General features: G+C 39.8%; 1 protein-coding gene and 1 long non-coding RNA gene across 7 annotated transcripts in view; both read right to left on the bottom strand.

The window, feature by feature from the left end:
- Positions 1 to 7,230, bottom strand: part of LOC135094699 (uncharacterized) — a 76,276-nt gene extending 69,046 nt beyond the window's left edge. Inside the window, exon 1 of the long non-coding RNA XR_010263926.1 lies at positions 7,049 to 7,230. This is a non-coding gene — a long non-coding RNA (uncharacterized LOC135094699). The remainder of the gene's footprint in view (positions 1 to 7,048) is intronic.
- A 653-nt stretch (positions 7,231 to 7,883) lies between these two features.
- Positions 7,884 to 12,500, bottom strand: part of LOC135094810 (CD109 antigen-like) — a 113,033-nt gene continuing 108,416 nt past the window's right edge. For all 6 annotated transcript variants that reach the window (XM_063995212.1, XM_063995214.1, XM_063995209.1 and 3 more), the window contains 4 exons: positions 12,111 to 12,307; positions 11,569 to 11,755; positions 11,092 to 11,200; positions 7,884 to 10,242 (listed from right to left, as the gene is read on the bottom strand). In XM_063995212.1, the coding sequence (XP_063851282.1) occupies positions 10,043 to 10,242; positions 11,092 to 11,200; positions 11,569 to 11,755; positions 12,111 to 12,307 (693 nt within the window). In that variant the 3' untranslated portion in view covers positions 7,884 to 10,042. The remainder of the gene's footprint in view (positions 10,243 to 11,091; positions 11,201 to 11,568; positions 11,756 to 12,110; positions 12,308 to 12,500) is intronic.

The following is a 12,500-nucleotide window of genomic DNA, read 5'->3' as shown; positions in this document are numbered from 1 at the left end:
ATACGGTCGGTCTTAGAGGCTTATTTGTACTCACTCGGCGGTCTCTTGTTAACGGGAAAAAATAAAGAAATAAAGTAAAATGAGAGAGAGAGAGAGAGAGAGAGAGAGAGAGAGAGAGAGAGAGAGAGAGAGAGAGAGAGAGAGAGAGAGAGAGAGAGAGAGAGAGAGAGAGAGAGAGAGAGAGGAGAGGTATAAGAGGAGGAGGAAACAAATTACCAAAAAGGGGAAAAAAAAAGAATCCTTCATTAAATTTTTATAAAAGACTGTATGGTTCATTTTTTCCCCTCTACTTCCCTTTTTTCCCTCTTTCCCATTCTAAGGACACTCAGGGAGCTCTTACAGTCCTCTTACCCCGGCGAGTGCTCTTAAAATGCCATTATGTTCAAGAGGACTCGCTGTTTTAAGAGGGAGAGTGAGGGGCGAGTCTCGAGTTTTAGCACTGACTAGCCAGCGAGCCACCAGGCAGTGAAAGGATGTGTGTTAAGAGGGAAAAAAAATGTTGGGTTTGTTTTTTAAGTGTTTGGGTGAATAATTAATTGGTTATGAGTGAGTGAAAGTTGAATTAGGGTGTTGTTGTTGTTGTTGTTGTTGTTGTTGTTGTTGTTGTTGTTGTTGTTGTTGATCTTGCGTTTGTTTTTTTCTGGGTGTTTTTTTTTGTTTGTTTTTGTTTTGTCAGTGGGCGGGAAGGAAAGTACAAAAGGAAATGAAGGAGGAACACCAACACGAAGGAAAACACCAAGAAAGCGAAGGAGAATAGCAAGAAAGCGAAGGAAAATAGCAAGAAAACCAAGGGAAATACCAGGAAAACAAAGAAAAAAACAAGAAAATAAGAAAAAAAGAGCAACATAAAAGAAAAACAAGAAAACAAGGAAAACGCAAAAAAATAAAAATAAAAATAAAAAAAATCAAAGGAAATAAAAAAAACAAGAAAAACAAAACGCAGGAAAAAAAGGAAACAAAGTAAAAAAAACAAATCACGAAGGAAAAAAAGACGAAAAAACAACAAAACAAAGAAAAAAACGAAAAAAAAACGAAGAAAAACGAAAACGAAACGAAAACAAGATCAAAACCAAGATAAGCATCAACAACACGGAACCAAATCAACAAGACCACAAAAAAACAAAAAACAAAAAAACAAAAAACAGCTTTCCTATTCCTCCCCTCACTGCCCTCAAATGTATCTCCCTTATATTACTACTGTGAGGGGAGGTAGAAGAGGACAAGGGGAAAGACACTCAACCTGCAACACTCCCTCGTCCTCCTTTCCTTCCTTCTTTCTTTCCTTCCTTCCTTCCTTCTTCATGATCTTCAACTTCGTAAAGGAATGTATTGAAAAAAAAATAGAGACATTGTTTAAGAATAGACAGAAACTTTCGGTATTTCTGTGAGAGAGAGAGAGAGAGAGAGAGAGAGAGAGAGAGAGAGAGAGAGAGAGAGAGAGAGAGAGAGAGAGAGAGAGAGAGAGAGAGAGAGAGAGAGAGACTGTGCATACTACAATCGATAAAATAAACACAAAACGTAATGAATGATTAAAAAAACAAAAAAAACAAAACAAAATGGGGAATAAAGCAAATTAAACAATAAAAACAAGAAAAACAATAAAATATCAAAGAAAAGGAAAAAAAATTAACGGAGATACTAGGAAGAGGGGAAGAGGGAAAGAGTAAGAGTAAGTGAGGGGAAGAGAGGAGAGGAGAGGAGAGATGAAGGGAGAGGAGAGAAAAAGCAAAGGTACAGAATATTGAGCAAAGAACGTGAAAGGAAAGGAGGAGAAGGAGAACAAGAGAAGAAGAAAGTGTAAGAGGAGGAGAGAATAAAGAAGGGAAGAATGAAGATAGAAAAAGGGAGAGTATATAGAAGGAAGGGAGGAAGGAGAGAAGGAAGAGAGGAAAGAAGAAAAAGTTAAATAAAGGAAGGAAGGAAGGAAGGGCAGAAAGATTTAGACTAATGAAGAAAAAATAGAAAGGAAAGAAGAAAGGAAGGAAAGGGGAAAAATATGTGAATGAAAAGGAAAAGAAGGAAGGACAGAAGATGGGAAGAAAATAAATAATTGAAGGAAGGAAGGAAGTAATTAAAGAAATGAAGGAAAAGAAAAACAAAAACTAAACTAATGAAGGAAGGAAGAAAGAAAGAAAGAAAGAAAGAAAGAAAGAAAGAAAGAAAGGAAGGAAGGAAGGAAGGAAGGAAGGAAGGAAAAAAGGAAGAAAGAAAGGAAGGAAAGAAGGAATTAAAGCAGATTGGAAAAAAAAAAGAAAACGAAAAACAAAGAAAACGAAAGGAAATAAGCTACAAAAAGACGAAAAATCAAGCAAAAAATAGAAAAAAAGGAAAACCGAAATTAAAGGATGAAAGAAGAAAAGCAAAAAAGAAAGAAGGAAGGAAGGAAGGAAGGAACGATTAGACTCACCAGCATAAACTGTCTTGCCTGGCGTTCAGTCTTTTCATTAATTTGCATAATTGCTTCGCTAGAGAGAGAGAGAGAGAGAGAGAGAGAGAGAGAGAGAGAGAGAGAGAGAGAGAGAGAGAGAGAGAGAGAGAGCAGGAGGAGGGTGTACGAGCCAACAGGAAAGGAGAGAGGTGAAGGAGACAATTGGAGGAAAGAGAAGTGAAGGAAACGAGAATAAAGAGAAAAAAAGTGGTGAAGGAGGAGGAGGAGGAGGAGGAGAAAAGAAGGAAGATTAAGAGGAACGATGGAGAGGAAGAAAAGAAGGTAGGAAAGATGGGAAGGAGAGGTTAGAATGAATGAATGAAGGAAAGAAGGAAGGAAGGAAGGAAGAAGATAATGGAAGCAAAAGAAAAAACGGAAGAAAGGAAAAAAGAAAAGCGAAGAAAGAAAGAAGGAGAGAAGGAAAAGACAAAGAAGGTACACAAGGTAAAGGGGGAGAGAGAGAGAGAGAGAGAGAGAGAGAGAGAGAGAGAGAGAGAGAGAGAGAGAGAGAGAGAGAGAGAGAGAGAGAGAGAGAGAAAGGAAAACTAAACAAAGGAGAAGAATTGGTGGTGATTAAAGATTCGATTACAGGTTAATGAGAGAGAGAGAGAGAGAGAGAGAGAGAGAGAGAGAGAGAGAGAGAGAGAGAGAGAGAGAGAGAGAGAGAGAGAGAGAGAGAGAGAGAGAGAGATACACGAGTTAATCCTTACAAATTGAACAGAAAATGGATATATTGAACAGAAAATGAGAGTCGGTTTTTAAAGACAATTCCATTTTCTTTGAAGAATTAAAAGGCATCACTGTAACATTTAAAAATTATCATTATTTTTTGCTACTAATGAAAATTTTTTCGGCTTTTAAATATCCTGAAATTTCTACTTTCTCTCTCTCTCTCTCTCTCTCTCTCTCTCTCTCTCTCTCTCTCTCTCTCTCTCTCTCTCTCTCTCTCTCTCTCTCTCTCTCTCTCTCTCTCTCTCTCGTGCACTTTGTTATTCATCTTTATTCCTCCTCTCTCCATATCCCTCCTCTTCATCTTCCTCCAGTAACTTGCCTCTTCCTCCCTCTCATCTCCTCTTTCTTCCATCTCCTTTCCATTATCGTCTCTGTGTCATTTCCTCTCATCGCTTCCCCTCTTCCTGTTCTTCTTTACCTCTCACTTTCATTTCCCTTCATCTACTACTTTTGCCCTCCTCTTCCTCCTCCTCCTCCTCCTCCTCCCTCTTTTCTTCTTTATCCTTATTTTCCTCCTCCTCCTTTTCCACGCTTATCTTCTCCTCCTCCTCCTCCTCCTCTTTATCCTCTTCTGTGCTTTCATATCCCTCCTATTTCTCATTCTCTTCCTCCTTCTCCTCTTTCTCCTCCTCCACCACCTTATCTTCTCTTCCTCCTCCTCATCCGCTTCCACGCTTTCATAATCACCCCTCCTCCTCCTCCTCCTCCTCCTCTTTCCTCCTCCTCCTTCTGGCACACTCACTCACCTACACAAACACGCCACATGAAAACAGCTGGCCGTGAAGGGAGTGTGGTGGGCGAAACGGAATGAACGGAACCGAATGAAGAGGAAAACGTGCATTGGAAAGTACGTGACGTTGCAAATAGGGGGCGTTCACGTGTTGCCAATTAAGACGAGGCTCAGAATTTCCACACGAAGCATATACAGGAGTGTTCAAGGGGTTCAGATGGTGTGTGTGTGTGTGTTTGTGTGTGTGTGTGTGTCTTGAGTTGTGGGTTTATAAGGGTTTTTTTCGAGGTTTAAAGGTTTTTTGGGGTTTTTTGTGGTGTTTGGTGTGTTTGTGGTGTGTTTTATGTGCTGGTGTGTGGTTTGTGTTGGTGGAGTGAATAATAAGGACAAAAATTTAATAATATACAGGGTCTTGTGACTGTAGAGACGGTGGTAAGATAAAGAAATGATAGAATTGTTGGAGGTTGTCATAGAAAGTAAACAAGAGTAAAGGTTAAGTAATATACAGGGAGGTTGTGATTGTAAAGAGATTAATTAAGTGAGATAGAAACTGTGATAAAAATTAGGGTAGGTTGTGGTTGTAAAGTGAAATTAAATACGGGAACTTTGTGGTAGTAAGGAAATGAAATAAGTAAGATAGAAAATAAGATGAAAATAGGAGGAAGGTTATAATTGTAGAAAATAAGTAAGATGAAAAGGAAAATACAATAAAAATGCGGAAAACAAAATCAGATAAGTCCATTTCATTGAATCAGACAATATTTTTTTCTCTCTCTTTCTCTCAATTCATTCTCTTTCTCTTTCTCCTTCTCCTCCTGCTCCTGCTCCTCCTCCTCCTCCTCCTTTCCTTCCTCCTTTTCTCTTTCTTGGAACTGAGGAGAAAAATATTGTCGGAATTAAAGGGAACAAGTTAACAATGAAGCGAAGAAATGCTGCTATTGAAAGAACATTGCTGAAATTAAGTAAAAAAAAATGAAAAAAAAGAAAAAAATTGAAATTCAAGTCTATGATTTATAAACGAATGAAAAAACAAAACTTGAAAATGTTAAAACTAAGAAGAAACAGACCAGCATACATTTAAAGACCTCCTCGAAATAAACAAACAAACAAACAAACAAACAAACAAACAAATAAATAAATAAATAGTTAGCGCTAGTTAATTGATAAAGGGGACAACAGTTAAAGTGTAAGAGATAGTTAAGGGCCTAATTAAAGGTTTTTAAAGAAGTAGAGAGAGAGAGGAAAGGGTTATTACCGCTAGTTAAAGGGTTTGTTAAAGGAATAATTAGATGGATAGTTTGATAATTAGTTATATAGTTAGGAATACTTAAAGGATAAGTAGATAGAAGGATAGATGGATAAGCAAAGGGTTAAAGATAGCTAGTTAAAATGCTACTGTTAGTTTGAAAGCGTAAGAAATGTAGTAAACACAATGTAAACACACCCACACCCCCAGATACACCCACACCACCCCCTTCCACCCTCCACCACCACCACCACCAATACCTCTGAGAATCAATTACTTTAGCCACGAAACTTGCAATAATAGAACACACACACACACACACACACACAAACACACTCCATTGTTACCTCCCGCCGAGAGAGAGAGAGAGAGAGAGAGAGAGAGCCAGCCAACGACCCTCTCCCAATTTACGAAGGTTAGGTGGAGAGTCAAACAAAAGGAGACCGTAATTGGTGACCGAGACTCTTTAACGAATTGTCTTTATCACCGCGATATTACTAAAGGAAGTGTCGTGCCCCAGATGGGAAGATATCAGGAGGAGGAGGAGGAGGAGGAGGAGGAGAGGCGGTACTTACGGCAACGAGGTACGAAGGAGGGAATGGTTTTGAGGAAATGGAAGGAAGGGAGGGAGGAAGGAAGAGGGAAAAGTGGAGGAAAATATAAGGAGGAGGAGGAGGAAAAGGAAGAGGAGGAATAAAATTGGAGATTCAAAGGAAGGAGGAAGGAATTACTTAGCGGAGGAGGAGGAGGAGGAGGAGGAGGAGGAGGAAAAGGAACACAAAGGAAAAACAAACAGCAGCATACTTGTTGGTCCCTGCGAGGCTGTTTGTGATATGGTAGACTAAAGTGAGAGACGTAGGATAGTAAAGAGAGGAGGAGGAAGAGGAGGAGGAGAAGGACGAGGAGGAGGAGGAGAGGGAGGAGGAGGAGGGGGAGAGGCTTTAAAAGGAGATGAGCAGGAGTATAGAAGCACTTGTTTTCAGGAGGAGGAGGAAGAGGAAGAGGAGGAGGAGGAGGAGAAGGAAGAGGAAGAGGAGGAGGAGGAGGAGGAGGAAGAGATAGTGGAGGAGGGTTATAGTGTGGAAGAAGAGGTGGACAAGAATGGTAAAGGATAGCTGAGAGAGAGAGAGAGAGAGAGAGAGAGAGAGAGAGAGAGAGAGAGAGAGAGAGAGAGAGAGAGAGAGAGAGAGAGAGAGAGAGAGAGAGAGAGAGAGAGTTTATATCCACCCAAAAGTAGTTAGGTTAATGTAGTTTCTTTAATCTTCATCCAACATTCAATTTTGTTCATTTGCTTTTATACATTAAATATTCTTAACCACTTTCAACTTTCATTTTTCCTTTTCGTTTTTTATTACGTTTATCGTCCTTGAGAGAGAGAGAGAGAGAGAGAGAGAGAGAGAGAGAGAGAGAGAGAGAGAGAGTTACCTGAGTGAGTGCCCGCATGCGCGCCTCTAACTTTAAATACCAATGACATTTAAATTCCCTTTTGATAACAGTTCACCATTTTCAAAACACTTACATGCAATTACCAGCTTTCCAAAATTCACATTATTTTTTTTCACATTAAAACGTCACTTCAGAGAGAGAGAGAGAGAGAGAGAGAGAGAGAGAGAGAGAGAGAGAGAGAGAGAGAGAGAGAGAGAGCGGAAAGAGAGAGCGTTCGAAGCAGTGAACCCGATACAACACAAACCCAAGGCAAGAAAAGAAAAATACAATAAAAAAAAACTAGTAAAATAATCCCACAAATACAAGATACAACAGCACTGACGTATTACTGCTGCCTTCCACTGTACTCTTGTTATCTGAAGAAAACGTGTGTATTTGACAATCATCGTACACCGCCACCTACCTCCCTCCGTCCCTGTTGTTTCTAGGTCTCCGCCGCCACCCGCCTCATGTAAATAACACTTACTCAGCTTTACGGGCGATCCAGCGGCGTTTTCCTTAGTCCTCCCTCTTCCTGGATCTCTGAGTAGCCTCCTGGGGGCGACACAACGACACACACCGGGGAAAAACTCGAGAAAACACATATTTTTTGAGGACTTCCGCCGAGCCTCACACTCAGCCGCCGCCTCCCCGCAGCTGCTGACTCGCCCGCCTCGCCTTGTTCGTCTCTCTGCGCATGCGTCACAGCAGCGGGCAACCGGCATTTTTGAATTACGTTGAGTGTAAATTGCACGTAGATTGCTGGCTGTGTGTGTGTGTGTGTGTGTGTGTGTGTGTGTGTGTGTGTGTGTGTGTGTGTGTGTGTGTGTGATATTATGAATGCTGTATATCAAGGTAATGGTGTATGAGTGAGAGAGAGAGAGAGAGAGAGAGAGAGAGAGAGAGAGAGAGAGAGAGAGAGAGAGAGAGAGAGAGAGCTCACATCCATTATGACAGTAGTTTTAAACGGCTTACTTTCAAATACAACGTTAATCTCAGCATGCCCTTGTTAAAATTATACACACAGGTGATTTGTAGTTTTGAATATGACAGAAAATAAAAACCTAACCTAATTTAAACACTATTAGCCATGTCTCAATACTAATTCTCTAAACGCTATTTCTCTCATCACTAGTTCTCTTCCTTTACACTAATTAACTTTTACGAACAGCAATGGAAGCAGGAAGAGGAGGAAGAAGAAAAGATGAGAATAATAAAAGGAGTGAGGGAAAGAAAGATGATGAAAGAAGGAGGAGGAAGAGGAGGAGGAGGAGGAGGAGAAAGATAACGAGGGCTTGACAACAGATTTAAACCACTTAATTATTTTCTCCATTTATTATACAACGTTGAAAAAAATTACTTAATATACAAGTAAAAATAATAATAATATATAATACAAAAAAAAATAAATAAAATTAAAAAAAACTACATACGTGCACAAATTACTAACACACACACACACACACACACACACACACACACACACACACCACCAATTACGGAATCAGAAGAGCCGCGCCTTGTTAACACAACAGGTACAAACATGACCGGCAGGTGTACTCAAGGGTGGGGGGGGCGCAGGAAGGGGAGGGAGGAAGGGAATTAAGAGAGGGGGTAGGTAAGGGAGGGTGGAATGCAGAAAGGGAAGAGAAGGGGAAGGGAGAACCAGGGGAGGGTATGTAGGAAAGGGGGAAAGGGAGGGAAGGGAGGAGAGAAGAGGGAAGGAATAGGGAAGGAGATAACAAAGGGAGAAACGAGAGTGGGAAGGGAGAGAGAAGAAATGATGAAAGGAGATATGAAGGAAGGAGAACAAGGGAGATAACAAGGAGGGAAATTAATAGAGAAGGGAAGAGAGAGGAAGGAGAAAGGGAAGGTGAAGGATAGAAAGCAAGAAATGGAGAGACAAATGGAATGTATGGAGAGAAGAAAGACAATGAATGACGATAAGAAGAATGACAGAAAGAGAAATGAAGGAAAAGAGAGGAGGAAGAAAACAGGCAACAAAATGAAAAGGAATGAAGGAAAGGAAGGAAAAGAAAGAATGGAATGAAGAAGACACAAAGAAGAAGAAAAGGGAGAAAAACAAGCACAAATTTCAGCACTTTAGCAACACGTGACTCAGAAGAAACAAAACAAACAAAAAAAAAAACACACAAATAAAACACCAACCCTCAGAATGACTCGCAGGACCTTCAGAAAACAAAAAACAAAAAAATACACAAATACAATAAAATATACAATCAAAATACAGCGACATGAAATAAAACACACAAGGAAAGTACAATTCATTAAGTACATACAATAAAAAACATTAAAAAGTCCCCATTTTCTAACACACACACACACACACACACACACACACACACACACACACACACAAAGAGTTTAACTGAATCTTAAAACTGATTCATTTCAAACTCCTACACGAAATCATTAATACTTACAATAATAATAATAAAAATAAAAACAAAACGATAATATAAACGAAAAAAAAAATCTCATTAACTTTCATTAATTCATACATACATACGTACATACATACATACGTACATACATACATACATACGTAGTCCCGTACACGATGTAGTAAATACGCACACAATCTAATTATTTCATGTGCACCTTTATTTTAACTTTGAAATAACAGCACCAGCGTGAGAGAGAGAGAGAGAGAGAGAGAGAGAGAGAGAGAGAGAGAGAGAGAGAGAGAGAGAGAGAGAGAGAGAGAGAGAGTCAATATACTCGTAAACAACTATAACAATGACTACAATAAACACACACACACACACACACACACACATAGTATCACTGGTAGATCAAATTTTCATCAGTCTACCTTTAAAAAAAATACACCATAGAAAGCGGACTCGAAACTGAAGAAAACGTGACGTAATTCAGAGTTTTCATTCCATTTCGCTTTTTTTCCTTTAAGATATTTAGTTTTTTTTTTCTTTATTTTCACTTTATTTTCTGTATTTTTCTGTCCTTTTTTTTTTATCTCGTTTTTAGGTTATGTATTTTCGCGTATATTTTATGGGTCAGCAAGGTCAACAAGGTCAGCAAGGTCGGTAAGTCAATAAAGCTCAATTTCTTGACTTTCCATGCTGACTTCAGGCCTTGTGTCACCTCCTCCTGACGCCACTACCACTATCGTCATCATCAGCAATAACAATGGTAATGATAATAATGATAGTAGTAGTAGTAGTAATGATGATAATAATAATGTAAGTTTTCGTAGTAGTAGTAGCAGTAGTAGTAGTAGTAGCAGTAGTAGTAGTAGTAGTTAAGAGATAAAAACGTAAAAAAATAGTAATTCAATCACTACTACTACAACAACAACTACTACTACTACTACTACTACCACCACCACCACCAATAAAAACAAAAAAAATAAACAAACAAACCAAAAAAAAAAACAATAACAAACAACAAACAGCAGATGACAACTCTTACAGCACCAGCAGGAGAGTGAGGAACACACTTAGAGGCGGCGTGAGGGGTGTGAAGGTGACAGGAGAAGGGAGAGGGCGAAGAGAAGCAGCAGCAGTAGCCAGGGCGGGGGACTCAGAGGGGGCGCCGCGCTGTATATGGGGCAGTAGGGGCACTGATAAGACCCACACACTTCACAGATATCAAGCAAAGCAAGGGGCGTCGCGTTTATCATTACCATCTCGAAGTGCTCTGTGGAAGGAAGGAAGAGTGAGAGGGGGGGCAATCAGTAATCCCTCTAAGACAATTTCTACAGGCACCTACAATCTTTAAACTGAATAAAAACTGCAAAATCTTAAGTCTCTAGTCCCCTTCTCTCTTGCGAATGTTTACAAAGACTGCATTCATTAATTCTGGGGTTATTCATTCTTCCGCCTCGCAGTAAAAGGGTTAAGTCACCGTGAAATAGTGTATGATACCTAAGTCTTAGTATGGTAGTCTAAGTCATTGTAATTCTACTTTGGAATCGTCCCTATGTCACGCCGTTATGAAATGCTGCATGCTTAGTCAGGGTGAGTCAGGGGAAGTTCTGTCGGTATTCCACTCTAAGTTAAGGTGAAATACTGCTTAGTCTTCCAGTCAGTGTGTGAGCTTAAGTCCCCTCACTGCTCTACAGACATGGTTCTCCTCTGGCACGATTTTTTGGATAGTTTTCGTATTGTTCTTTTGATACTTTTGTTTATTTGTTTAGCTATTCACTTGTTTATTTCACTGTTTAGTTATTTGTTTACCTTTCTTTTTCTTATTATTATTTATTTACTTATCTACTTTTTTACATATTTATTTATTTAGCTATGCACGTATTTAGCTGTTTAATTATTCATTTATTTCACCTTTTCTTGTCTATCTACTTACCTACCTATCTATTCATCTACTTATTTCTATCTCATCTTTTCTTCTTTTACTTACAAACTTTTGCAGCTTAGAAAAGAAAAAAATAACTTACCCTTTTTCTTACCCACGCATATCTACTCACTACAGAACTTCTAGACAACTAAAGCAATGAAAAAACCCAAGAGAGGTGAGAGGATCGAGTCATACCTGGCGAGAACAGCTCCATCACAGTAGCGGAGCGGATGGCTGTGAGGTTGGCGGCGGGGTACCATCTGCGCACGTCATAGCTGAAGCATTGACTGGAGTGTGAAGGGATCTGAGGGAAGCGAGAAGAAAAGGAAGGTTAGCATTGGTTTGTTTACAGATATGCTCTGCTCTCTTTCCATGACTGTTTTCAAAGGCCATAGAGGTGATTAGCTGGGTTCTCAAGGGTGTTTCTCCTGTTGGTAATGAAGGCATCTTGTTAATCTGCCAGTAGAATCATGAAAACATACTAAAAAACTCGTGTCACTTCAACTGGACCCTTTTTAAATGTAGTGGAGGTGCCGGGAGGAGAAAAAGAAAGAGAAAAAAAAGTAGGAGAAAAGAAGAAAAAACAAGAAGAAAAAACAGGAAAAGAAAAAGAACACCACCACCACCACTACCAACAACAACAACAAACAACAACAACAACAAGAGACTCACATTATCAAACTGCCAAAATATGTGAGTCTTTGTCGTGTGTACATTTTTGAGCTCCGGGAAGTGGCCAGCCATCTTTATTGCCGCCAGCCTCTCCTCCGCGTGGGGCTGCAGGAACATATAGCCAGTAGGGACCTCTACCTCCACCAGGGCGGCGCTGCTCGTGTTCCCCTCCTCAGTCGCCAACCACCTGAGGGAGCGGCAGATGTTACTTGTGCGTTTAAAAATTGAAGATTGTTTTGTTTTGATTTGGTGATTTGTGTTGTTGATTATAGTGATGGTTTTGTTAGTGCTCTTAGTGCTGTTGTTATGACTACTACTACTGTTACTGCTGCTTCTATTACTACTAGTACTGCTGCTACAAAATGGTGACTGGTTAACTGTTAAAAATTATAGACTCGAGGGAAAAACTACTACTACTACTACTACTACTACTACTACTACTGCCACTACTACAGAATGATAAGTTCTTAGCTACCATAAATAACAGACGAGAGAAAACTACCACTACTTCTACCACCACCACCACCACCACCACCACTTACTTAGCACACACAGTAGTAGTGATGATTGACTTATTCCTAAACTGATGGTACTTCTCCCAAACATTCAGCTCAAAATATTTCTTGTGGGGTTGTTCAATGAAGCTAAGCACGTCCACGCCCCACGAAGCCTCTAGCTGCGCGATGGCCTGGCCGGATCCCTTGGCCATCAGGTTCACGTGGCCCCAGACGTTCTCCAGCTGGTTTTTGTGCGGGAGAAAGGTTAAGGCCCTTGAGTTGGTATTTGACGTATTTTTTCTTATCACTAACCACTCATATTTTTTTCTTGTTCGACACCCACTTTTAAACATTACACTATTTAGAAATTGAAAAAAAAAGAAAGAAAAAAAGAAAGAATTTAATCCCCTTTTTTATTTTTAGTGCCGAGAATTG

Source organism: Scylla paramamosain, chromosome 46, assembly GCF_035594125.1.
Source record: "Scylla paramamosain isolate STU-SP2022 chromosome 46, ASM3559412v1, whole genome shotgun sequence".
NCBI lineage: Eukaryota > Metazoa > Arthropoda > Malacostraca > Decapoda > Portunidae > Scylla > Scylla paramamosain.
The sequence above is the reverse complement of the archived record's forward strand: the minus strand, read 5'-3'. Positions and strand labels throughout refer to the sequence as shown.